Source organism: Larus michahellis, unplaced genomic scaffold, assembly GCF_964199755.1.
Source record: "Larus michahellis unplaced genomic scaffold, bLarMic1.1 SCAFFOLD_309, whole genome shotgun sequence".
In the NCBI taxonomy this organism is placed as follows: Eukaryota; Metazoa; Chordata; class Aves; order Charadriiformes; family Laridae; genus Larus; species Larus michahellis.
In genome coordinates this window covers 73988-99970 of record NW_027435970.1, presented here as the reverse complement: position 1 = coordinate 99970, position 25983 = coordinate 73988, and the positions used below count along the sequence as shown (strand labels likewise).

Genomic DNA, 25983 nt, shown 5'->3' with positions numbered 1-25983 from the left:
GATGGACTGGGAGGCCACTGGTATGGACTGGGGGGGCACTGGGATGGACTGGGAGGCGCTGGAATGAACTGGGAGGGACTGGGGGGGCACCGGGGTGAACTGGGGAGGCCACTGGTATGGACTGGGGGGGCACTGGGATGAACCAGGGAGGCCACTGGTATGGACTGGGGGGACACTGGGATGAACTGGGAGGCGCTGGGATGGACTGGGGAGCACTGGGAGGCCACTGGTATGGACTGGGAGGCACTAGAATGTAATGGGAGGTACTGGTATGGACTGGGAAGTGCTGGGGTGGACTGGGGAGCACTGGGGATGAACTGGGAGGCCACTGGTATGGACTGGGAGGGCACTGGGATGAACTGGGAGGTACTAGGGGGGCACTGGAATGAACTGGGAGGTGCTGGCATGAACTGGGAAGTACTGGGGGCACACTGGGATGAACTGGGAGGCACTGGGATGAACTGGGAGGTACTGGGAGGCCACTGGAATGGACTGGGAAGCGCTGGGAGGGACTGGGGGGCACTGGGGTGAACTGGGAGGTCGCTGGGATGAACTGGGAGGTGCTGGGATGGACTGGGAAGCACTGGGATGGACTGGGGTGAACTGGGGGGGACACTGGGGATGAACTGGGAGACACTGGGGGGTCACTGGGATGAACTGGGAGACACTGGGATGAACTGGTTGGTCGTTTATTGGGCTCTGTACAGCGCGCGGGTATTTACAGGGTGTCACCGTCCCCAGGGGGGTGGCCCTTGGGGACATCGAGGGGCGCCCGGGTCACCCCCCGCCACCACCCCGAGGGGCCCCAGGACACTGGGGGACACCGGCGGGTGACACGGGGACACTGAGGGACCCCCCCAGGCCACCCCCTGTGTCCCCACAGAGGGGCCCCAGGACACTGGGGGGGACATGGGGACACTGAGGGACCCCCCAGGTCACCTTTGTGTCCCCACAGAGGGGCCCCAGGACACCGGGGGGGGGGACATGGGGACACTGAGGGACTCCCCAGGTCACCTTTGTGTCCCCACAGAGAGGTCCCAGGACACCAGGGGGTGACACAGGGACATTGGGGGACCCCCAGGCCACCCTCTGTGTCCCCACAGAGTGGTCCCAGGACACCGGGGGGGTGACACGGGGACACTGGGGGACCCCCCAGGCCACCCTCTGTGTCCCCACAGAGGGGTCCCAGGACACTGGGGGGGACATGGGGACACTGAGGGACCCCCCAGGTCACCTTTGTGTCCCCACAGAGAGGTCCCAGGACACTGGGGGACACCGGCGGGTGACACGGGGACACTGAGGGACCCCCCCAGGCCTCCCTCCGTGTCCCCACAGAGGGGTCCCAGGACACTGGGGGGGACATGGGGACACTGAGGGACCCCCCAGGTCACCTTTGTGTCCCCACAGAGGGGCCCCAGGACACTGGGGGGGACATGGGGACACTGAGGGACCCCCCAGGTCACCTTTGTGTCCCCACAGAGTGGTCCCAGGACACCGGGGGGGTGACACGGGGACAGTGGGGGACCCCCAGGCCACCCTTTGTGTCCCCATAGAGGCGTCCCAGGACACTGGGGGGGGGGCACTGGCGGGTGACACGGGGACACTGGGGGACCCCCAGGCCACCCACCCCGTCCCTAGTGGCAGCGTCCCAGCGGTGTCACTGGGCAGACTGGGGGGACTGGGCCACCCCCCCGGGGGTACCGTTGGCTTTGCCGAAGGTGGCAGCGGGGGGTTGGGGACTGTCCCCAGGCTCCGATTTGGGGGTGACGGGGGCGGGGGGGACAGCGGCGGCCGGGGAGGCGGTGGCAGAGGGGGACAGTTGGGGACCCGGGGTGGTGGCCCCCGTGGGGGTGGCGGTGCCCCCCTTGTTGTCACCGGCGGGGGGCAGGGACACCACGATGTACTTCTGGACGCTGCCGGTGACGGTGGCGCTGGGGACAGTGGGCGCCGCCGAGACCAGTTTGACGACGGGCTGGACGCTGGGGACAGTGGTGGTGACAGGGGAGGTGGCCGTGGGCGCCGGGCTGGTGCTGAAGGTGATCACCTGTGGGGACAGGGAGGGGACAGTGAGGGGACAGGGAGGGGACGGGGGGACAACGGAGGGGCACGAGACAGTGTTGGGCGCAGGGACGTGGGGACAGTGTGGGGACACGGGGACAGAAAGGGGCACTGTGGGGACATGGGGACACTGGGGGGGCAGGGGGACATGGGGACAGTGTGGGGACGACATGGGGACACACGGGGGGCAGGGGGACATGGGACGTGGGGACACGGGGACAATGGGGGGCACGTGGGGACAGTGTGGAGACGTGGGGACAGTGTGGGGACGTGGGGACGGTGTGGAGACGTGGGGACGGTGTGGAGACGTGGGGACAGTGGGGACAGTGAGGGGACGGGGGGACACGGAGACAATGGAGGGGCATGTGACAGTGTTGGGCGCGGGGACATGGGGACAGTGTGGGGACACGGGGACAGAAAGGGACACTGGGGACATGGGGACAGTGTGGGGACACGGGGACAGAAAGGGGCACTGTGGGGACATGGGGACAGTGTGGGGATGACATGGGGACACACGGGGGGCAGGGGGACATGGGGACAGTGTGGGGACACGGGGATCATGGGTGGCGTGGGGACAGGGGACGTGGGGACACAGGGATAATGGGGGGCACGTGGGGACAGTGTGGGGACGTGGGGACAGTGGGGGACACAGGGACACTGTGGGGACAGTGAGGGGACGGGGGGACACAGGGACAATGGAGGGGCATGTGACAGTGTTGGGCGCGGGGACATGGGGACAGTGTGGGGACACGGGGACAGAAAGGGACACTGTGGGGACATGGGGACAGTGTGGGGACACGGGGACAGAAAGGGACACTGTGGGGACATGGGGACAGTGTGGGGATGACATGGGGACACACGGGGGGCAGGGGGACATGGGGACAGTGTGGGGACACGGGGATCATGGGTGGCGGGGGGACAGGGGATGTGGGGACACAGGGACAATGGGGGGCACATGGGGACAGTGTGGGGACGTGGGGACAGTGAGGGGACGGGGGGACACGGGGACAATGGAGGGGCAGGAGACAGTGTTGGGCGCGGGGACACGGGGACAGTGTGGGGACACGGGGATCATGGGTGGCGTGGGGACACGGGGACAATGGGGGGCACGTGGGGACAGTGTGGGGACATGGGGATAGTGTGGGGCACGGGGACTATGGGGTCACATGGGGACAGTGTGGGGACATGGGGACAGTGGGGGACACAGAGACACTGTGGGGACAGTGAGGGGACGGGGGGACGAGGGGACAATGGAGGGGCACGAGACAGTGTTGGGCGCGGGGACATGGGGACAGTGTGGGGACACGGGGACAGAAAGGGGCACTGTGGGGACATAGGGACAGTGTGGGGACGACATGGGGACACCGGGGGGGCAGGGGGACATGGGGACAGTGTGGGGACACGGGGATCATGGGTGGGGACACGGGGATCATGGGTGGCGTGGGGACAGTGAGGGGACATGGGGACAGTGTGGGGATGTGGGGACAGAAAGGGGCACTGGGGGGACAGGGGGACATGGGGACAGTGTGGGGACAGTGTGGGGACAGTGTGGGGACAGTGAGGGGACGTGGGGAGATGGGGACAATGGGGGACACGGGGACAATGGGGACAGTGTGGGGACATGGGGACAGTGTGGGGACATGGGGACCATGGGGGGCATGGGGGACACGGGGACAGTGTGGGGACACTGTGGGGACATGGGGGGCACAGGCACAGTGTGGTGACAAAGGGACCACGGGGGGCACGTGGACACGGGGACAGTAAGGGGACAAGGGGACACTGTGGGGACAGGGGAACTGTGGGGGGCACAGGGACAATGTGGGGCACGGGGACATGGGGACCATTGATGCCACCACGATGGGGACGTGAGGGACACTTGGGGTGACAATGCCACCTCGTGGCCATCGGGACACCCCAGAAGGACACCAAGGACAGGGGACATCGGGGACACTCGGGGTGACAATGCCACCTCATGGCCATGGTGACACCCCAGAAGGATGTCAAGAATGGGGAACACACGCTGGGGACATCAGGGACACTCAGGGTGACAATGTCACCTCGTGGTCATGGTGATACCCCAGAAGGACGTCAAGGATGGAGACACACGTTGGGGACACTTGGGGTGACAATGCCACCTCGTGACCATGGTGACACCCCAGAAGGACGTCAAGAATGGGGGACACACGCTGGGGACATCAGGGACACTCAGGGTGACAATGCCACCTTGTGGCCATGGTGACACCCCAGAAGGACATCAAGAATGGGGGACACACGCTGGGGACATCAGGGACACTCAGGGTGACAATGTCACCTCGTGACCATGGTGACACCCCAGAAGGATGTCAAGGATGGGGGGGACACGTTGGGGACATCAGGGACACTCAGGGTGACAATGCCACCTTGTGGCCATCGGGACACCCCAGAAGGACGTCAAGGATGGAGACACACGTTGGGGACACTTGGGGTGACAATGCCACCTCGTGACCATGGTGACACCCCAGAAGGACATCAAGGATGGAGACACACGTTGGGGACACTCAGGGTGACAATGCCACCTTGTGGCCATCGGGACACCCCAGAAGGACGTCAAGGATGGAGACACACGTTGGGGACACTTGGGGTGACAATGCCACCTCGTGACCATGGTGTCACCCCAGAAGGACGTCAAGGATGGAGACACACACTGGAGACACTTGGGGTGACAATGCCACCTCGTGACCTTGGTGACACCCCAGAAGGAGACCTTGGGGGTGGGGGCCACCGCCCGTGTCCTCAAGGTGACAGCTCTGGAGGACACGGAGACCCCCAAAAGTCCCGCCCCCACCCCCCCCGCAGCGTTGTCCCCAGGGGCGGTACCTGCTGTGACGCGCTCGTCCCCGAGGCCGATGACATCACGATGAACTTGGTGGGCGGTGGCGAGGGCTGGGTGGGGGTCCCCGGGCGCCCCGAAACCAGTGTCTGAACTGGGAGGGTGATGGCACTGGGGACCTTGATGATACTGGGGGGACGCGGTGGCCCTCCTTGTCCTTGAGGGGCCTGGGACAAGGTCAAGGTGGGACGCGGCTGTGGGGACAGAAAGGGGACACACGGCGACACCGTGGGGCGAGGGGACACGTGGCCTCGGGGGCGGGGGGGGGGACACACACGACACGTGGCTTGGTGGCCCCCCACGATTTGGTGGCCCTCACCCATGTCTTCGCGTCCCCCCCCCCCATCTTTGTGTCACCTCCCCATATCTTCATGTCCCCAAATGTCCCCAGGTCACCCGCTACCCCCGAGTGCCACCTCTTGTGTCCCCACCTCGGTGGCCCCGTGTCTCCCCCGTGACCATCGTGTCCCCCCCCACATCTCCTTGTCCCTCGTGTCCCCATTTGCCCCCCGCCCCCCCCCCCCCCAAATCTTATGGCCCATGTCCCCTCCCCACGTCCCCATGTCCCCTTCCCTGGTGTCCCCAAGTCCCCACCTCCCTCTCAGTGTCCCCACGTCCCATCCCAGTGTCCCCAAGCCCACCCAGATGATGGCCCAGTTGACCTACTGGTCCTGCACCACCAGGCTGTAGAGCCACGTGTCCCCTCCACGTCCCCACCCAATGTCCCTATGTCCCTCCCAGTGTCCCCGGGTCCCCTCTGTGTCCCCAGGTGCCACCCCAGTGTCCTCATGTCCCCACATCCCTTTCCAGTGTCCCCAAGCCCACCCAGATGATGGCCCAGTTGACCTACTGGTCCTGCACCAGCAGGCTGTAGAGCCACGTGTCCCCTCCACGTCCCCACCCAATGTCCCCACGTCTCCCACAGTGTCCCCAGGCCCCACCCCACGTCCCCAGGTCCCCTCCCAGTGTCCCCAGGCCCACCCAGATGATGGCCCAGTTGACTTCTTGAGCTTGTACCACCAGGCTGTAGAGCCACGTGTCCCTTCCACATCCCCACCCAATGTCCCCACGTCTCTCCCAGTGTCCCCAGGCCCCACCCCACGTCCCCAAGTCCCCTCCCAGTGTCCCCAAGCCCACCCAGATGATGGCCCAGTTGACCTACTAGTCCTGCACCACCAGGCTGTAGAGCCATGTGTCCTTTCCACGTCCCCACCCAATGTCCCCACGTCTCCCACAGTGTCCCCAGGCCCCACCCCACGTCCCCAGGTCCCCTCCCAGTGTCCCCAAGCCCACCCAGATGATGGCCCAGTTGACTTCTTGAGCTTGTACCACCAGGCTGTAGAGCCACGTGTCCCTTCCATGTCCCCACCCAATGTCCCCACGTCTCTCCCAGTGTCCCCAGGCCCCACCCCACGTCCCCAAGTCCCCTCCCAGTGTCCCCAAGCCCACCCAGATGACGGCCCAGTTGACCTACTGGTCCTGCACCACCAGGCTGTAGAGCCACGTGTCCCTACCCAATGTTCCCACGTACCTCCCAGTGCCCCCATGTCCCACCCAACGTCCTCAGGTCCCCTCCCAGTGTCCCCAGGTCCCCTCCCAGTGTCCCCAAGCCCACTCAGATGATGGCCCAGTTGACCTCTTGAGCTTGTACCACCAGGCTGTAGAGCCACGTGTCCCTTCCACGTCCCCACCCAATGTCCCCACGTCTCTCCCAGTGTCCCCAGGTCCCACCCCACGTCCCCTCCTGGTGTCCCCGTGTCCCCACCTGGGTGATGGTGAGGGTGGTCCTGTTGACCTGCTGGGCCTGCATGGCGGCTTGCGCCCGCGCCTTCACCACGTGGGTGCAGAGCAAAGCCCCCAGGTAGCCAAACTCGGCCTTGTAGGAGTCCTGGTTGTCCGGGGGAGGACGGATCTTGGCCAGCACCGGGGCGCAGTGTTTCTGCGGGGACATCGGGGACACCGCGGTGACAAAGGGGACACCGCGGTGACAACACTGACGCAACCAGGGGGCGGAGGGGACACGCCACCACCCACCTCCCCCCACTTCGCCCCCCCTTCCTTTAAATGTCACCTCGGCCTCATGTCAGCTATTTATGGGGTGACAAAGTGCCACCCCGCCGTATTGTCCCCTCCCCGTGTCCCCAAGTCCCACCAGGAGAAGGGTCTGGACGTGGTCGGCCCCGATTTTGTCAATGTTGCTGACGACGGGACCTTCGAGAATGTTCCGGACTCGTTCACCCTCCACCTGCAGCCGGGGCAGGATCAGGGTCTTGATGACCTGGGGACAAATTGGGGACATTAAGGTGACAGTAAGCGACACTAAGGTGACATTTGGGGGGGTAGAATGGGGAAATGGGGCCCAAGAGGGACATGGGAAGGGGGACACGGGGACAGGAGAGGGGACAGTAATGCCGCCGTGGGGCAGGATCACAGTCTTGATGACCTGGGGACAAATTGGGGACATTAAGGTGACAATAAGTGACATTAAAGGGACATTAGGGTAACATCTGGGGGGCAGAAGGGGGGACACAGGGTCCCAGAGGGGAAGGACGGGAGAGGGGACAGCGACGCCGCCGTGGGGCAGCGTGACAGTGTGGGGTGGATGTGGGTCTCGGGGAGGGGACACGGGTGTCACCGTGGGGAGGGGACACGGGGACACTCACGTCGTGGCCCAGCTCGGCCAGTCCCGCGATGGAGCCGTAGCGCGTGGTCCAGGGCGTCTTCTCATCCACCCAGCTCTGGGGCAAAGAGGAGGGGAAATGCTGCCCCACACCCTGCCCCATAGATCCCAGCCCTGCCCCGCGCTCTGCCCCATACCCCCCAGCCCTGCCCCATGGCCCCTGTCCTGCCCCCCGGCCATCCCCTCCCTACAAAACCAGCAGTGCCCCACATCCCAGCCCCACATCTCCATCCCAGCCCCACATCCCCATTCCCACCCCACGCCCTTGCTCCAGATCCCAGCCCCACATCTCCATCCCAGCCCCATATCCCCATTCCAGCCCCACACCCTCGCCCCATGTCCCCAGGCCTCACGTCCCCATCTCAGCCCCACATCCCAGCCCCACAGCCTGGCCCATGTCCCCATCCCCACACCCACATCCCCATCCCTACTCCCACCCCCTGCCCCACACCCCCAGCCCCGAATCCCCAGCCCCACACCCTGCCCCACATGCCGCTCACACCCTGCCCCACGTCCCCATCCCTACTCCCACATCCCAGCCCCACATCCCCATCCCAGCCCCATATCCCCATCCCAGCCCCACACCCTCGCCCCCTGTCCCCAAGCCTCATGGCCCCATCTCAGCCCCACATCCCAGCCCCATATCCCCACCCCAGCCCCACACCCTCACCCCATAACCCCATCCCCATCCCCACGTCCCCATCCCCACATCCCTGTCCCCATCCCTACTCCCACCCCCTGCCCCACACCCCCAGCCCCGAATCCCCAGCCCCACACCCCGCTCACACCCTGCCCCACGTCCCCATCCCTACTCCCACATCCCAGCCCCATATCCCTACCCCAGCCCCACACCCTCACCCTACAACCCCATCCCCACGTCCCCGTCCCCGTCCCCACGTCCCTGTCCCCACGTCCCCGTCCCCATCCCTACTCCCACCCCCTGCCCCACACCCCCAGCCCCGAATCCCCAGCCCCACACCTTGGTGAAGGTCTTGGTGATGCGGGACTGGATGTTGTTGGTGGTGGTGCTGAAGTTCTTGCAGACCTGGGCCACCAGGCGGGCGGCGAAGTCCCGCAGCGCCCAGTGGTTGTCCACGTCCGGGCGCAGGCAGAGCTGGCGGCTGACGATGCACGTCATGACGGCGGGGATCAGCTCGTGCAGCTGGGGACACGGGGGACAGCGGGGGACACGGTGGGGACGCGGGTGACACGTGGCGGAGAACAGGGGGGAACGTGGGCGTCAGCCTTGGGGACACGGGGACAGCCCCGCGTGGGGACACAGGGAAAGCTGGTGGCTCCCGACACGTGTCGTGATGATGGGGACGAGCTGGTGGCACTTGGGGACAGCAGGGGACACCTGGGGACATGGGGGTGACAAGTGGGGGACATGGGGGTGACACATGGGTGACACAGGGGGAACGTGGGCGTCAGCCTTGGGGGACACAGGGACAGCCCCGCGTGGGGACACAGGGAGAGCTGGTGGCTCCTGACACGTGTCGTGATGATGGGGACGAGCTGGTGGCACTTGGGGACAGCAGGGGACACCTGGGGACATGGGGGTGACAAGTGGGGGACATGGGGGTGACACATGGGTGACACAGGGGGAACGTGGGCGTCAGCCTTGGGGGACACAGGGACAGCCCCGCGTGGGGACACAGGGAGAGCTGGTGGCTCCTGACACGTGTCGTGATGATGGGGACGAGCTGGTGGCACTTGGGGACAGCAGGGGACACCTGGGGACATGGGGGTGACGAGTGGGGGACATGGGGGTGACACGTGGGTGACACAGGGGGAACGTGGGCGTCAGCCTTGGGGGACACAGGGACAGCCCCGCGTGGGGACACAGGGAGAGCTGGTGGCTCCTGACACGTGTTGTGATGACGGGGATGAGCTGGTGGCACTTGGGGACAGGAGGGGACATGGTGGGGACATGAGGAGACACCTGGGGACACGGGGGTGACACACGGAGACAGGGGGATAACATGTGGGGGACACACTGGGGGACACGGGGACAGCCCCGCGTGGGGACACAGGGAGAGCTGGTGGCTCCCGACACATGTCGTGATGACGGGGACGAGCTGGTGGCACTTGGGGACAGGAGGGGACACCTGGGGACACGGAGGGTGACACATGGAGACAGGGGGATAACGTGTGGGGGACACACTGGGGGACACAGGGACAGCCCCGTGTGGGGACACAGGGAGAGCTGGTGGCTCCCAACGCATGTTCTGATGATGGGGATGAGCTGGTGGCACTTGGGGACAGGAGGGGACACCTGGGGACACGGGGGTGACAAGTGAGGGACATGGGGGTGACACGTGGGTGTCAGCCTTGGGGACACGGGGACAGCCCCGCGTGGGGACACAGGGAGAGCTGGTGGCTCCTGACATGTGTCGTGATGACGGGGACGAGCTGGTGGCACTTGGGGACAGCAGGGGACACCTGGGGACATGGGGGTGACGAGTGGGGGACATGGGGGTGACACGTGGGTGACACAGGGGGAACGTGGGCGTCAGCCTTGGGGGACACGGGGACAGCCCCGCGTGGGGACACAGGGAGAGCTGGTGGCTCCCAACACGTGTCGTGATGACAGGGATGAGCTGGTGGCACTTGGGGACAGCAGGGGACACGGTGGGGACATGAGGAGACAGAGGGATAACATGTGGGGGACACACTGGGGGACACGGGGACAGCCCTGCGTGGGGACACAGGGAGAGCTGGTGGCTCCTGACACGTGTCGTGATGACGGGGACGAGCTGGTGGCACTTGGGGACAGGAGGGGACACCTGGGGACACGGGGGTGACAAGTGGGGGACATGGGGGTGACACGTGGGTGTCAGCCTTGGGGACACGGGGACAGCCCCGCATGGGGACACAGGGAAAGCTGGTGGCTCCTGACACGTGTTGTGATGACGGGGACGAGCTGGTGGCACTTGGGGACAGGAGGGGACACGGTGGGGACACGGTGGGACACAGGGCTCAGCCACGCGGGACATGGGGGTGACACATGGGGGACACACAAGGGGACACAGGGACAGCCGCACGTCAGGACACGGGCAGAGCTGGTGGTTCCCATCACGTGCTGCCACACTGGGGATGAGCCGGTGGCCCTTGAGGACACGGAGGGGACACAGAGCGGTGCCAGGGGGCGGTGCCACGTTGGGGGGGGGGGGGGGGGGTGACACCGATGTCCCCGAGGGGCCGCGGTGGCCCTGTCCCCGCTGTCACTCACGTATTTCTCCAGGTAGAGCGTGGGGTTGTCCATCAGCGCCTTCACCATCCGCATGAGGTAGATCAGCAGCGCCAGGTTGTTCTGCACCACGTTGACTCGCACCTGGAGGGGACAGCGGGGACACGAGTGGTGGCACTTGGGGACACGGGGGGACACAGTGGGGACACAGTGGGGGATACGAGAGTTAGACACGGGGGACACACAGGGGGACACGGGGACGGCCCCACGTCAGGCCACGGGGAGAGCTGGTGGCTCCTGAGGCATGTCGCGATGACGGGGACGAGCTGGTGGCACTTGGGGACACATGGGGACATGGTGGGACACGTGGGGACACAGAGAGGACATGAGGGGACATGTGGAGGATGTGGGGGGACATACGGAAGTGGCAGGGGGACACACAAGGCGGACAAGGGGACAGAGGGACCCAAGTTCTGCACCACATTGACATGCACCTGGAGGGGACAACGGGGACAGCAGGGACGAGCTGGTGGCACTTGGGGACATGGGGGGGACACAGGGGTTAGACATGGGGGACACACAAGGCGACACAGGGACAACCCCACGTCAGGCCACGGGGAGAGCTGGTGGCTCCTGACGCATGTCGCGATGACGGGGACGAGCTGGTGGCACTTGGGGACACCAGGGGACACATGAGGACACGGTGGCACACGTGGGGACATAGAAAGGACACAAGGGGACACGCGGGGGGACACATGGAGGACATGGCGGGGACACAGGAGGGGGACACGGGGGCAGAGGGAGTTCTGCACCACGTTGACACGCACCTGGAGGGGACATTGGGGACAGCAGGGACACACTGGTGGCACTTGGGGACACATGGGGACACGTGGGGACATGAGGGGACATTTGGGGACACCTGTGGGCGCCACGGAAGGGGACACAACCCCCCGTCCTGCACCCCGCTGACACTGACATGGGGCAGGGGGACAATGACAAAGGGAAGGAGGTGACAAAGGCCACCTGACCTGAGGGGCTGTCACACACACACCCCCCCCCCCCCCCCCCCCGTGTCACCTGTCACCTCCCCGGGGGGTTGGGGACATCGCGGGGACTCACCCCCTCCGAGATGAAGGTGCTGAAACGCGGCAGCATCTGGTAGAGGCCGGGGTCGGTGGCGATGCTCTGGAGGGCCTCCTGCTTGGGGACAGTAGGGACATCACCACCGGGGACAAGGGGACACCCCGAGGGACAAGAGACAGGGTTGGGGACACATTTGGGGACACCAGGACCCCATAAATACAGGGGGGATGCAATGAGAGCGGGAAGCCACCGAGCCAAGGGGACAGCGTTGAGGTGAAGCCACCTCAACACAAAGGGCCACCTCAACGCAGAGGGCCTTGGGGACAGCAGGGACGTCCCCAGTGTCCCCAATGGGGGGGTTGGGGACACCAGGGACGGGGTTGGGGACAGGTAAGGGACACCAGGACCTCATAAATATGTGGGAGAGGGAAGGAGAGCAGGAAGCCACCAAGCCAAGGGGACATCATGGAGGTGAAGCCACCTCAACGCAAAGGGTCACCTCAACGCAAAGGGCCTTGGGGACAGTAGGGATGTCCCCAGTGTCCCCAACAGGGGGGGGCTGGGGACACCAGGACCCCATAAATATGTGGGGGACACAAGGAGAGCAGGAAGCCACCGAGCCAAGGGGACATCACGGAGGTGAGGCCACCTCAACACAAAGGGTCACCTCAACGCAAAGGGCCTTGGGGACAGCGGGGATGTCCCCAAAGGGGGCTTGGGGACATTGGGGCCAGGGTTGGGGACACTGACGGCGCGTTTGGCCTCGCAGGAGCCCACGCAGGCCTCGGTGATCTCCTTGTAGTAGAGCTGCTGCTCCACCGAGAGCTCGTGGACGCTGCGGGGCTTGAGGCGCAACGGGGTCCCCTCCAGGAGAGGACCTTTCTTCTCCTTCCCTGGGGACAAAGGGGACAATGTCACCAAGGGGGCTGGGGACAACCCCAATGGCCCCACAGACCCACAGCATGGACCACCACGGACGCACCAAACCCCCCTGAGATGGCCCATGGACCATCAAAACCCCCTGAGATGGCCCACGGACCACCACGGACGTAACAACCCCCCCTAAGATGGCCCACAGGCCACCATGGAGCCACCAAACCCCCCTGAGATGGCCCATGGACCACCGTGGACCATCAACCCCCCCTGAGATGGCCCATGGACCACCACGGAGCCACCAAACCCCCCTGAAATGGCCCACAGACTACCATGGACCCACCAAACCTTCCTGAGATGGCCTAAAACCCTTCATGGCCCCACCATGGACCTCGGAGACCCTTTAGATGCCCCATAACCAACTTGAACACCCCATGGACCCCTCAAACACCCCAGAGATGCCCCATAACCATCTTGAGTGCCCTGTGAACCCCTCCAGCTCCCCATAGATGCCCCATAAACAACTTGAACACGCCATGGACACCTCAAACACCCCATCAATGACCCACAACCCTTCCTGAACACCCCATGGACACCCCAAACATGCCCCATAACCATCTTTAACACCCCACAGACCTCTCAAAGACCCCACAGATGCCCCCTAAGTCATCTTGAACACCCTGTAGACCTCCCAAACACCCTGTAGATGCCTCTCAAACAACCTTCAACACCCCCTCAGACCCCCCCCCCCACCAAACACCCCCCAACCCTTCTCCCGCCCCACAGACACCTCCCTGCCCCACAGCGTGACCCACCTTTGCCGTCAGCGCTGGCCACGCTCTGTCCCTTCCCCTTCAGCGTCCCATCGTCCTCCTGCCCCGGTTTGGTGGATTTGAGGGGCTCGGTGGCTTCCGCCTTCTGCTGCTCCTTGGGGGCTGGGGGGGGGGGCGGGGGGCAAAAATGGGGGGGTTTAGGGGTTTTGGGGGGGTTTTGGGGGGGGGCAACGCCCCCCTCGAGGGGGAGGAAACAGCCCCCCGAGGAGGAGGGGCAGCTCCTTCACCTGGCGGGGGGTTTTCGGGGATGGCCGGCTGCACCCCCTCGATGCTGAGCCAGTGAGCTGCCGGGGATCAAAAAAATAAAGTGAAAAACTAAAGGAAAGAAAAAAAAACCAAAACAAAAAGGGTGAAATCAGCCCAAAAAAGCCTCCCCCCCCCCCACCCTTGAGGCAGACGTCGAGGGGGACGCGGGGCAGGGGGGTGTTGATGATGTCGCTCAAATCCACTTCTTTTTCCTCGTAAAAATACAACTCGCGGCCGCCACCGCTGGCGTAACGGAAAGGGATGAATTCCTGGGCGTGGAAGCCGTAGAGGGGCTGGGGGGGGGGGACACACACAGAAAAAGGGGGGGGGGGTTAAAGGGGAGGGGGACACCCCAAAATCACCCCCCTGAGGGCGTGGGGGGGTCCCCTAAATCAGGGGGGTTGACGGTACCTCCACGTTTTTGAGTTTGAGGGCGAAGTCGACGTCCCCCGTCGTCAGTTTGCGGCGTTTCCCCATGTGCATGAACTTGAGGGCGTCCTTGGTGGGGGGGGGGGGGGGCATAAAAAATAAGTGGGGCCCCCCCAAGGGTGGAGGTGTCAGTGGGGGAGGGGACAGAGGGAGTGTCACCACCTTGTGGTGCAAATTTGGGGCGGGGGGAGGGGGTTGGGGCCCGCTGTCACCCCCCTGGTGTGTGTGCAAAGGTGGGGGAGTTGAGGGGGGGACACATTTCAGTCTCGGTGTCGTCGTGTTCCCCCCCCCATCCCCCCCCAAAATCTGGGGGATCTCAGGGGGGTGTTTCCCCATTCCTTGTCCCTGTGTTGTCGTCCCCAACTGTCGTCCCCCCCCCAAACCTGGGCAATCACAGGGGTGCCCCCCCCCCCCCCCCCGCCCCGGTGTCCCCAAAGCCAGGAGATCCCAGGAGTACCCCCCCCCTCCCCGTGTACCCCCAAACCCCCCTGTCCCCATCCCCGTCACCCCCCCATGCCACCCCCAAACCCGGGCGATCCCAGGGGCGTCACCCCCCTGTCCCCATCCCTGTCACACACACCCCCCCCCGTGCCCCCCAAAACCCGGATGACCCCAACCGTGTCCCCAAACCCGGGCGATCCCGGGGTGCCCCCCCATTCCCAGTCTCTGTTCCCTTCCCTGTCACCCCCCAAGGAGATCCCGGGGTTCCCCCCCCCCCCCCAAACCCCAGACGATCTCGGGGTGTCGTCCCCCCCCCCCGTGTCCCCAAACCTGGGCGATCCTGGGGGTCTGTCCACCCCCCCGTTCCCCCCCCAAATGCGGGTGATCCTGGGGTGCCCCCCCCCCCCCAAACCTGGATGATCCCAAGGGTGCCCCCCCCATCCCAATCCCACATCCCCCCCTCCCCGTGTCCCCAAACCCGGGCGATCCCGGGGTCTGTCCCTCCCTGTCCGCCCCCCACCCCACCCCGTCCCCCTCCCCAGCTCCAGACGATCTCGGGGTGCCCCCCCCCCCCCCCCCCCAACCCCGTGTCGTGTCCCCCCTCCCCCTCCTTACCTGGGCCACCTCCTTGAGGCGATAACTGGCCTCCTCGGCCAGCAGCTGGCAGCTCTCCTCGGGCACGGCCCCGGCCCCCACCGCCTCCGCCATGGCCCGCATCGACTCGGCCGCCAGCAGCGTCTGGCTCAGCTTCGCCTTCTTCTCCTCAGCCATCCCCCCCAAAAACCCGGGGGGGACCCCAAAACCCGGGGGGACACCCCAAAAATCGGGAGGAAACCCCAAAACCGGGGGGGGGGGGGGGGAGGCACCTCTCAGGCCGCCTCCCCGCTTCCCGCCGCCGCCATCTCGGCCCGGCCCCTCAGCGCCGCCGCCATCTTGGCCCGGCCTCCCTTCAGCGCCAGGTCCCGGCCGCAGTGTATTAAAAGCGGGGGGAGCGGCTCCTCACCGAGCTCCTGGTTCCCACTTCCACACGCTCTTATGAGACTGCTACAATATAAATATGCGACACAGGGATTAACAGGGCTTGTCGCGATGGAGGAGCGCCGGGCCGAAACGGGGCTTACTATTATCCTGCCAGGACCTGGGACAGGGAGGGGGAGGCGGGGGCTCTGCGCATGCGCGGAGCGGCGGGAGGGGGCGGAGGGAAGCGCGCGTGCGCGAGGCGGCGGGAGCTGAGGTAACGGGGGATGGGAGAGACCATTGGGGGGGGATTGGGGGGGGGACCATTGGGGTGGGGGTGGGAGGGACCATTGAGGGATGGGGGGACCGCGGCGGGGGGGGGGGTTGGGGGGGCGGGGAGAGACCACTGGGGGGTTTGGGAGGGTGGGAGGAACCATGGGGGGGGGGTATGAGGGGAACCATTGGGGTGAGGGGGGGGTGGGAGGGACCATTGAGGGGGATGGGGGGGATTGGGGGGGGGCGGGAGACACCATTGGGGCGAGGGGGGGACCATTGGGGGGGGAATTGGGAGGGGAGAGACCATTGGGGTGAGGGGGGGGACCATTGGGGAGGGTTTGGAGGGATGGGAGAGACCATTGGGGGGGAATGGGGGGGGGGTGTTGGGAGGTGGGAGAGACCACTTGGGGGGGGGGGGGCGGACACCATTGGGCTGAGGCGGGGGGGGGAAATGGGGGACCACTGGGGGGGCTCCTCCAACCTTCCCCCCCGCCCCCCCCAGGCCACCGTGACCCGACGACCTCGACAACCTCCGACCTTTGACCTCCCCCCCCTCCACAACCCCCCCCTCTCCGGGACCCCCTTGACCCCCCCCCCCAAACCCCCTGAATCCCCCCTTGACCCCCCCCCAACTCTTCCTTGATCCCCCTCAAACCCCAACTTGACCCCCCAAAACCCTCCTGTGACCTCTCACCACCCCCCCCCCCCCGGGACCCCTCAACCCCCCCCCCCAAACCCCCCTGTGACCCCTCAAACCCCTCTGTGACCCCCCCCAACTTGACCCCCGTAACCCCCCCCGTGACCCCCCCAATGCCCCTGGTGACCCCTTAAGCCCCCTGTGACCCCCCCCAAACCCCCCTGTGACCCCTCAAACCCTCCCGTGACCCCCCCCAACCCCCAATTTGACCCCCGTAACCCCCCCTGTGACCCCCCCCAATACCCCTGGTGACCCCTTAAGCCCCCTGTGACCCCCCCAAACCCCCCATGACCCCTCAAACCACCCTGTGACCCCCCCCCAAACCTCCCCCTGACCCCCCCCCAACCCCTCCCTGTGACACCCCCCCCCTTGACACCCCCAACGCCCTCGGTGACCCCTTAAACCCCCCCCGTGACCCTCAAGCCCCCCCGCCCCCCCCCCGGCCCCATTCCCTCCCTGTCCCTGTCGTCGTCCCCCCCCCCCCCCCCGCCATGTCCCGGGGGTTCCGAACGTCCCCCCTGGGGACGGGGGAGGTGCCGGGTGTCCCCTACACCCTGCGGGTGCTCCAGGAGGGCTACAGCCACCCCCACCCCGACGGCACCCTCCGGGCCGACTGCACCGTCACCCTGGTGGCCGGTGGCCCCGTCACCGCCCTGGTGGACACGGGGGGTCCCTGGGGCCAACGACGGCTCCTGGGTCACCTGGCGGAGCTGGGGGGTGTCCCCCCGGGATGTCACCCACGTCATCTGCACCCACGGCCACTCCGACCACGTGGGCAACGTCAACCTCTTCCCCGAAGCCACCCTGGTCATGGGCTACGACGTGTGTCACGGAGACGGGTGCTACGTCCCAACGGCTTGGCCAAAGGGTGGCCTTACGTCCTGGACCCCGGTCACCTGGAGGTGGTGGCCACCCCGGGTCATACCCTGGGTCACGTCAGCCTGGTGGTCAAGGCCACCTCCTTGGGGACGGTGGTGGTGGCCGGGGACTTGTTCGAGGCGGAGGAGGACGAGGAGCAATGGAGGGCGTTGAGCGAAGACCCCGAGAAGCAGGAGAGGAGCCGGCGGCAGGTGGTGGCCATGGCCGATGTCATCGTGCCGGGGCACGGGCCACCCTTCCGCGTCTTCAGGGAGCGAGGGGACAGCAAAGTCTCCTGGGGTGAAGAAGAGGAGGAAGACGCCACCGCCGGAGATGTCGCCGAGGGACCTGGGGACACCACCAAGGGAGGTGGAACCCCTGGAGATGGCCCCGAGGAGAAGGACGATGGGACTGCACATGTCCCCAAGTCATGAGAGACACTCTGGGGACATCAAGAGGGACTGGGGGGACCTGGGGACAACCCCGGGGGAGGTTGGACCCTTGGAGATGGCCCCAAGGAGGAGGACAATGGCACTGGAGATGTCCCCAAGCCATGAGAGATCCCCTGAGGACATCGTTTGGGGCAGAAGGAGGCCCCGTGAGATGTCACTGAGGGGACAGGAGCACCTTGGGGACGTCCCCAAGGCCTCAAAGACCCCATGAGATGGCCCTGAGGGGACAGGAGCACCTCGGGGACGTCGCCGATGGATGAGACACTCTCTGGGGACAACCCCAAGGGAAGTGGGACCTTTGAAGATGTCCCCAAGGAGAAGGACAGTGGGACTGGAGATGTCCCCAAGCCACGAGAGACGCCTTGGGGACATCCCTTGAGGGACAAGGAGACCCTGCGACGTCCCCAAGGAAGCCGAGGCCTCCCTGAAGATGTCCCCACGGAAGAAGAGGCTTTGGGATGTCACCGGGACAGAGGAGGGGACAGCGGTGGGACACGGTGACGGCTCCCGCCGGAGGAGCCAATGGCAGCTCTGGGACAGGGGGTGGTGGTGGCCAACGTCACATTGTCACCGCGGTGTCCCCTGGGCCGTTCCCCCCCCCCCACCACCCCCGCCGAGGTTGGTGACCCAGCCCAGACGTGGCACAACCCTATAGGAGACCCACCACAACCCTGTCCCGGTTCTCCCAGTCCCTCACGGGAGACGAGGACACCCTTGGGGTCACCTCCCCGTCCCCGTGTCCTCGGGGACTTTGTCCCCCCCGGCTTATAAAGGACGAGGTGGCACCCAGGAGCTGCAGCCATGGCTTCGTCCCTGCACCCCTGGGTGGCCCTGGTGGCCCTGGTGGCCCCAGTCTGGGGGTGGAGTGGAGATGCCACCACCACCGTCATCTCCGTGGACAACGGGGGGCCCTGGGGGGACTGGGGTGACCCCGAGTTCTGTCCCAAAGGCACTTACGCCAACGGCTTCCAGCTGAAGGTGGGTCGGGGGGCGGTGGGGACGCGGTGGGGTGGGGGGGGGGTGGGGGGACACACGATGACACGCCCGGGGCGAGGGAGGGGGGTGACACGTCCTCCTCGGTGTCCCCAAGGTGGAGCCGCGCAAGGGTTTCTTCGGGGACGACACCGGCCTCAACGGAGTGCGGCTGTTCTGCGGCGGGAGGGGGACGGTGACGTCCAGCGAGGGGCCGTGAGTGACGGGGACACAGCAGGGGGGGGGGCGTGGGGTGACAATGTGGGGCGAGGGTGGTGGCCATGGGGCGAGGGTGGTGGCCACGGGGCTCCCTGTGGGGTGAGGGTGGTGGCCGTGGGGCGAGGGTGGTGGCCACAGGGCTCCCTGTGGGGTGAGGGTGGTGGCCATGGGGTGACGGTGGTGGCCATGAGGTGGCCATGGGGCTCCCTGTGGGGTGAGGGTGGTGGCCATGGGGTGAGGGTGGTGGCCATGAGGTGGCCATGGGGCTCCCTGTGGGGCGAGGGTGGTGGCCGTGTGGTGAGGGTGGTGGCCATGAGGTGGCCATGGGGCTCCCTGTGGGGTGAGGGTGGTGGCCATGGGGCGAGGGTGGTGGCTATGAGGTGGCCATGGGGCTCCCTGTGGGGTGAGGGTGGTGGCCATGGGGCTCCCTGTGGGGCGAGGGTGGTGGCCGTGTGGTGAGGGTGGTGGCCATGAGGTGGCCGTGGGGCTCCCTGTGGGGTGAGGGTGGTGGCCATGGGGCGAGGGTGGTGGCTATGAGGTGGCCATGGGGCTCCCTGTGGGGGCGAGGGTGGTGGCCATGGGTGGCTGTGTGCGATGGTGGTGGCCATAGGGTCCTTGGATAGGGTGGGTGTGGGGTGACCCAACCATGGCCACCACAACCCGACCATGGCCACCACTCCGCATTGATGGCCACCACAAACCCATTGATGGCCACCACACCCCGTCCAGGGCCACCATGACCCAACCATGGCCACCATGAACCCATCCATGGCACCACAAACCCATTGATGGCCACCACGCCCGACCCATGGCTACCCTCAAACCCATTGATGGCCACCACGAACCCATCCATGGCCACCAAGAACCCGTTGATGGCCACCACACCCCATCCATGGCCACCACGCCCTACCCATGGCCACCATGAACCCATTGATGGCCACCATGATCCAGCCATGGCCACCAAGAATCCATTGATGGCCACCACGAACCCAGCCATGGCCACCAAGAACCCGTTGATGGCCACCACACCCCATCCATGGCCACCACGACCCACCCATGGCCACCACGAACCCATTGATGGCCACCATGATCCAACCATGGCCACCAAGAATCCATTGATGGCCACCACGAACCCAGCCATGGCCACCAAGAACCCGTTGATGGCCACCACACCCCATCCATGGCCACCACGCCCTACCCATGGCCACCACGAACCCATTGATGGCCACCATGATCCAGCCATGGCCACCAAGAATCCATTGATGGCCACCACGAACCCAGCCATGGCCACCAAGAACCCGTTGATGGCCACCACACCCCATCCATGGCCACCACAACCCACCCATGGCCACCACGAACCCATTGATGGCCACCATGATCCAACCATGGCCACCAAGAATCCATTGATGGCCACCATGAACCCATTGATGGCCACCATGATCCAACCATGGCCACCCTCAAACCCATTGATGGCCACCACGAACCCATCCATGGCCACCACACCCCATCCATGGCCACCACGCCCCCCCCGTAGGCGACCCATTGGTTGCCCGCAGAGGGTGATGGTGACCACCACGTGTGTGTGTGTCCCCCCCCCGCAGCCGCGGCGCCTGGTCCCTCCCCATGACCTGTGACCCTGGCCACCACGTGGTGGCCTTTCGCCTGCGGGTGGAGCCCCCCCGGGGCTTGTGGGACGACACGGCGGCCAACAACATGGACGTCACCTGCTCGGACGGGAGCGTGCTGGAGGGGCTCGGTGGCCTGGCGGGGACGTGGGGCAACTGGAGCGTCCCTTGTCCCCAGGGCCGGGTGTGCGGGCTCCGCACCCGCCTGGAGCCCCCCCAGCGCGGGGGGGACGACACCGGCCTCAACGACCTCCGCCTCTTCTGCTGCGCCTGAGGGGACGGGGGGGAGGGAGGGTGGCCCCGCTGTCACCTCCCGGGTCACGCTGGTGGCCGCTGGTGGCCGCTCGGGGCCTCCCCTGTCCGTCCCCCCCCCTCCCCCGGCCTCCGTTGACCTTCCCACCCCCACCATGTCACCCCTTGTCCCGTCCCCCCCCCTTCAGGTCACCCTGGTGGCCCCCCATGGCCTCCCTTGACCCTCGTCCCCACCGTGTCACCCCCCCTGACATCTGTTGTCCCCTGTGTCCCCCCCATTGACACCCCCCCCACCCCCCCACATCCTCCCTTGTCCTTCATGTCCCCTCAGTGTCCCCCCAAATGTCCCCTCATGGCCCCCCATGTTCCCTCCAGTGTCCGCCTGGTGACCCTCCGTGGCCTCTGTTGACCCCCATGTCCCGTCCCCCCCCCCGCCGTGTCCCCCCCCATGGCCTCCCACACCCTCCATGACCCCTCGTGTGTCCCCCCCCCGCCCCAGTGTCATCCTTTGTCACCCTGGTGGCCTCCCATGTCCCTCAATGTCCCCTCATGTCCTCCCGTGGCCCCCCTTGACCTTCATGTCCCCCCAGTGTCCCCCCCACGTCCTCCCTTGACCCCCATGACCCCCCCCATGGCCCCTTAGTGTCCCCCCCCCCGTCCCCCTGGTGGCCCCCATGGCCTTCATTGACCCCCCCCATGTCCCCCACAATGTCCCCTCACGTCCCCCTTGACCCCCCCCTCACCCCATGGCACCCCAAGGTCCCCCCACGGCCACCGTGTCCCCTTGTTTCACCCCACAGCCTCCTTTGACGCCCCCCCACCGCCCCCCCGTGTCCCCCCACATCCCCCCATCTCCCCTCCATGTCCCCCCCCCGCCATGGCCTCCCTTCTCCCTGTGACTGTCCCCATGTCCCCCCTTCCCCTGTTGCCCCCCCCCCGCCGTGTCCCCCCACGTCCCGTCCATGTTCCCCCCACCCCCCCGGGCCCCCCTCATTAAATTTGGTGGGTAACGAGCCAGCGTCCCCTCATTTTTTTTTTGGGGGGGGGGGGTCAGCGTCCCCTCATTTTTTTTTCGGGGGGGGGGGGGTGTAGGGTGGATGGATGCCTGGGTCCCTTTGAGGGGTACTGGGGGGGCACTGGGGGGGTACTGGGGGTGACAGGAGGAGACTGGGAGGGAGTGAGAGGCACTGGGGGGGTGCACTGGGGGGGAGCGGAGTGTTCTTGGGGGCACTGGGGGGTATTGGGAGGGACTGGGGGGTTACTGGGGGGGCACTGGGGGGTTACTGGGGGGACACTGGAGGGGAGCGGAGGGTTCTTGGGGGGCACCGGGGGGGGTATTGGGAGGGACTGGGGGGTTACTGGGGGGGCACTGGGGGGTTACTGGGGGTTACTGGGGGGACACTGAGGGGGAGCGGAGGGTTCTTGGGGGGCACCGGGGGGGTATTGGGAGGGACTGGGGGGTTACTGGGGGTTACTGGGGGGACACTGGGGGGGAGCGGAGGGTTCTTGGGGGGCACCGGGGGGGTATTGGGAGGGACTGGGGGGTTACTGGGGGGTTACTGGGGGGACATTGGGGGGGAGCGGAGGGTTCTTGGGGGGCACCGGGGGGGGTACTGGGAGGGACTGGGGGGTTACTGGGGGGACACTGGGGGGGAGCGGAGGGTTCTTGGGGGGCACCGGGGGGGTATTGGGAGGGACTGGGGGGTTACTGGGGGGGCACTGGGAGGTTACTGGGGGGCACAGGAAAGCCCAGAGCCCCGAGGTCTGTGGGGCGCTGGAAGGTTCCCGGGGCGACCGTCCCCACGCCCTCGCCAGTGGCCAAGCCCGTCCTGGCGGTGGCCATTCCCGTCCCTGTGAGCGTGACCAAGGAGGGAGGGGGTGACGGTCCCCATGGCAACGCTGACGGCCACCCCCATGGCGACACAAGGGGCCACGACCGTGGTGGTGACCATCCCCATGACCACTTTGATGGCCATGACCTCCCCCACGGTGGCCACGGCAGAAGCCGTCCCCACGACCGTGCCAGTGGCCATAGGACCACACAGTTGACCGTCCCCATGGCGGCCATGATGGAAGCCGGCCCCATGACCATGGCAGTGGCCACATGACCACACAGGTGGCCATGATGGAAACCACCCCCATGACCGTTCCAGTGGCTGTAGGACAACAGCGGTGACCCTCCCCATGGTGGCCATGATGGAAGCCATCCCCACGACCGTGCCAGTGGCCATAGGACCACAGTTGACTCTCCCCATGGTGGCCACGATGGAAGCCATCCCCACGACCGTGCCAGTGGCCATAGGACCACACAGTTGACCATCCCCATGGTGGCCATGATGGAAGCCGGCCCCATGACCGTGCCAGTGGCCACATGACCACACAGTTGACCAACCCCATGGTGGCCACGATGGAAGCCGTCCCCACGACCGTCCCAGTGGCCATAGGACCACACAGTTGACCATCCCCATGGTGGCCATGATGGAAGCCATCCCCATGACTGTGCCAGTGGCCATAGGACCACAGTTGACTCTCCCCATGGTGGCCACGATGGAAGCCATCCCCACGACCATGCCAGTGGCCATAGGACCACACAGTTGACCATCCCCATGGTGGCCATGATGGAAGCCGGCCCCATGACCGTGCCAGTGGCCACATGACCACACAGTTGACCATCCCCATGGTGGCCATGATGGAAGCCGGCCCCATGACCGTGCCAGTGGCCACATGACCACATGGTTGACCCTCCCCATGGTGGCCATGACGGAAGCCATCCCCATGACTGTGCCAGTGGCCACATGACCACACAGGTGGCCATGACGGAAGCCATCCCCATGACCGTGCCAGTGGCCACATGACCACACAGTTGACCCTCCCCATGGTGGCCATGACGGAAGCCATCCCCATGACCGTGCCAGTGGCCACATGACCACACAGTTGACCCTCCCCATGGTGGCCATGACGGAAGCCATCCCCATGACCGTGCCAGTGGCCACATGACCACATGGTTGACCAACCCCATGGTGGCCACGACAGAAGCCGTCCCCACGCCTGTGCCGGTGGCCGTAGGAGCACAGGGGTGACCATCCCCAGGCTGCCCGTGACCGCGGCCACCCTGGGACCGGGACGGGTGACCGTCCCCACAGCGCCGCGGGTGGCCACCCAAGTGGCCCTCCCTGGGGGGGGGGGGGACGGTGACGCCGAGGGACGAGCGGAGCCGGGTGCCGTAGCCAAGGAACCGGGTTTTATTCTGCTGCGGTTAAACAAGTGCCCGAGCCCCGGGGGGGGGGGGAGAGGGGGGAGGGAGAGGGGGGGGGCCCTGGGGACATTGGGGGACCCCGGGGGGGACACCGGGACCACCCAGACACCGGGGTCCCCCCCGCCACCGGGGATATATATATATATTCATATTTATAGTTGCAGTGGTCCTCGTCACCCCACCCCCCCCCTCCAAACACGCCCCCCCCCCCCCCACCCCTCACCCCCACCCCCACCCCCACCCTTGGGTGCTGCCCCACCCCCGCGCCGGATTTAGGGTGAAACGAGGCATTTCTGGCAGTGCGCCCCTCCCCCGGCACCCCCCCCCAACCCATCCACCGCCTCCGGATTTGGGGGGGATGGCGGGGGGGCGGGGGGGGATGTGGGGCAGCCCCGGGTGGGGGAGCAGGGGGTTGGTGGTGGTGGTGGTGGTGGTGGTGGTGGGGGAGGGGGGGCCCCCCCTCGGCCCCCCCCGCCCTCAGTCGTCGATGCAGATGACTTCGCCCCCCCGCGGCTCCTTCTTCTCCGGCCCTTCGGCCTCGCGCTCCCGTTTCACCAGCACCGGGGGCCCGTTGGCAGCGGCTGCGGGGGGGGGGGGGAAGGACCCAGGTGTCCGGGAGGGGGGTCCAGACACCCACCACCACCCCCCCACCCCCCCCCCAACTGACACACTGACACCCTCCCGGGGATCCAGGTGTCCAGGGACCCCCACCCATGGAGCCAGGAGTCGGGGTGTCCCCCTCCCATGGAGCCAGGAACCCTCCTCTGATGGACCCAGGCATCTGGGTGCCCCCACCCATGGACCCACTCATCTGGACACCCCCACCCATGGGGCCAGGAACCCTCCTTTGATGGACCCAGGCATCTGGGTGCCCCCACCCATGGACCCACTCATCTGGACACCCCCACCCATGGAGCCAGGAACCCTTCTCTGATGGACCCAGGCATCTGGGTGCCCCCACCCATGGACCCAGGCATCTGGGTGCCCCCCACCCATGGACCCAGGCATCTGGGTGCCCCCACCCATGGGGCAAGGAACCCTTCTCTGATGGACCCAGGCATCTGGGTGCCCCCACCCATGGACCCAGGCATCTGGGTGCCCCCCACCCATGGACCCAGGCATCTGGACACCCCCACCCATGGGGCCAGGAACCCTTCTCTGATGGACCCAGGCATCTGGGTGCCCCCACCCATGGACCCACTCATCTGGACACCCCCACCCATGGAGCCAGGAACCCTCCTTTGATGGACCCAGGCATCTGGGTGCCCCCCACCCATGGACCCACTCATCTGGGTGCCCCCCACCCATGGGGCCAGGAACCCTTCTCTGATGGACCCAGGCATCTGGGTGCCCCCACCCATGGACCCACTCATCTGGACACCCCCACCCATGGGGCCAGGAACCCTCCTTTGATGGACCCAGGCATCTGGGTGTCCCCACCCATGGACCCAGGAACCCTTCTCTGATGGACCCAGGCATCTGCGTGCCCCCCACCCATGGATCCAGGTGTCTGGGGACCCCCACCCATGGAGCCAGGAACCCTCCTCTGATGGACCCAGGCACCTGGGTGCCCCCCACCCATGGACCCAGGCATCTGGGTGCCCCCCACCCATGGACACAGGAACCCTTCTCTGATGGACCCAGGCATCTGGGTGCCCCCACCCATGGACCCACTCATCTGGGTGCCCCCCACCCATGGAGCCAGGAACCCTTCTCT

General features: G+C 66.3%; 4 protein-coding genes across 9 annotated transcripts in view; 2 read left to right on the top strand and 2 right to left on the bottom strand.

Annotated features, from left to right (window-relative positions):
• Window positions 1-673: 673 nt before the first annotated feature.
• On the bottom strand, window positions 674-15653 carry TAF6 (TATA-box binding protein associated factor 6). Of its 3 annotated transcripts, none has more exons than XR_012585064.1 (15): window positions 15318-15650; window positions 14244-14330; window positions 13972-14125; window positions 13814-13870; window positions 13569-13688; window positions 12631-12773; window positions 11917-11994; window positions 10840-10941; window positions 8587-8769; window positions 7591-7665; window positions 7080-7205; window positions 6693-6866; window positions 4915-5121; window positions 1464-2044; window positions 674-1234 (listed from the first exon to the last, which is right to left on the bottom strand). XR_012585064.1 is itself a non-coding variant. In XM_074571368.1 (14 exons), the coding sequence occupies exons 1-14, from the start codon at window positions 15471-15473 to the stop codon at window positions 1658-1660; spliced, it is 2049 nt and encodes a 682-aa protein (XP_074427469.1). In that variant the 5' UTR covers window positions 15474-15653; the 3' UTR covers window positions 674-1657. The 3 variants fall into 3 exon arrangements, 1 of the variants encoding a protein (XP_074427469.1); XR_012585063.1 differs by having other exon boundaries at window positions 674-1265; window positions 1496-2044; XM_074571368.1 differs by having other exon boundaries at window positions 674-2044; window positions 15318-15653.
• Window positions 15654-17102: 1449 nt separating this feature from the next.
• On the top strand, window positions 17103-20773 carry MBLAC1 (metallo-beta-lactamase domain containing 1). The gene is given in 5 exon segments (XM_074571369.1): window positions 17103-17336; window positions 17338-17479; window positions 17482-18560; window positions 19033-19130; window positions 20735-20773. Coding segments are annotated over 3 exon segments (798 nt in total). The 5' UTR covers window positions 17103-17123; the 3' UTR covers window positions 17925-18560; window positions 19033-19130; window positions 20735-20773.
• LOC141736796 (vitelline membrane outer layer protein 1 homolog) lies at window positions 18744-21032 on the top strand. Its single transcript, XM_074571366.1, has 3 exons — window positions 18744-18920; window positions 19033-19130; window positions 20735-21032. The coding sequence occupies exons 1-3, from the start codon at window positions 18744-18746 to the stop codon at window positions 21030-21032; spliced, it is 573 nt and encodes a 190-aa protein (XP_074427467.1).
• A 3199-nt stretch (window positions 21033-24231) lies between these two features.
• CHD3 (chromodomain helicase DNA binding protein 3) overlaps window positions 24232-25983 on the bottom strand; it is a 71774-nt gene continuing 70022 nt past the window's right edge. For all 4 annotated transcript variants that reach the window (XM_074571372.1, XM_074571373.1, XM_074571374.1 and 1 more), the window contains one exon: window positions 24232-24847. In XM_074571372.1, the coding sequence (XP_074427473.1) occupies window positions 24744-24847 (104 nt within the window). In that variant the 3' untranslated portion in view covers window positions 24232-24743. The remainder of the gene's footprint in view (window positions 24848-25983) is intronic.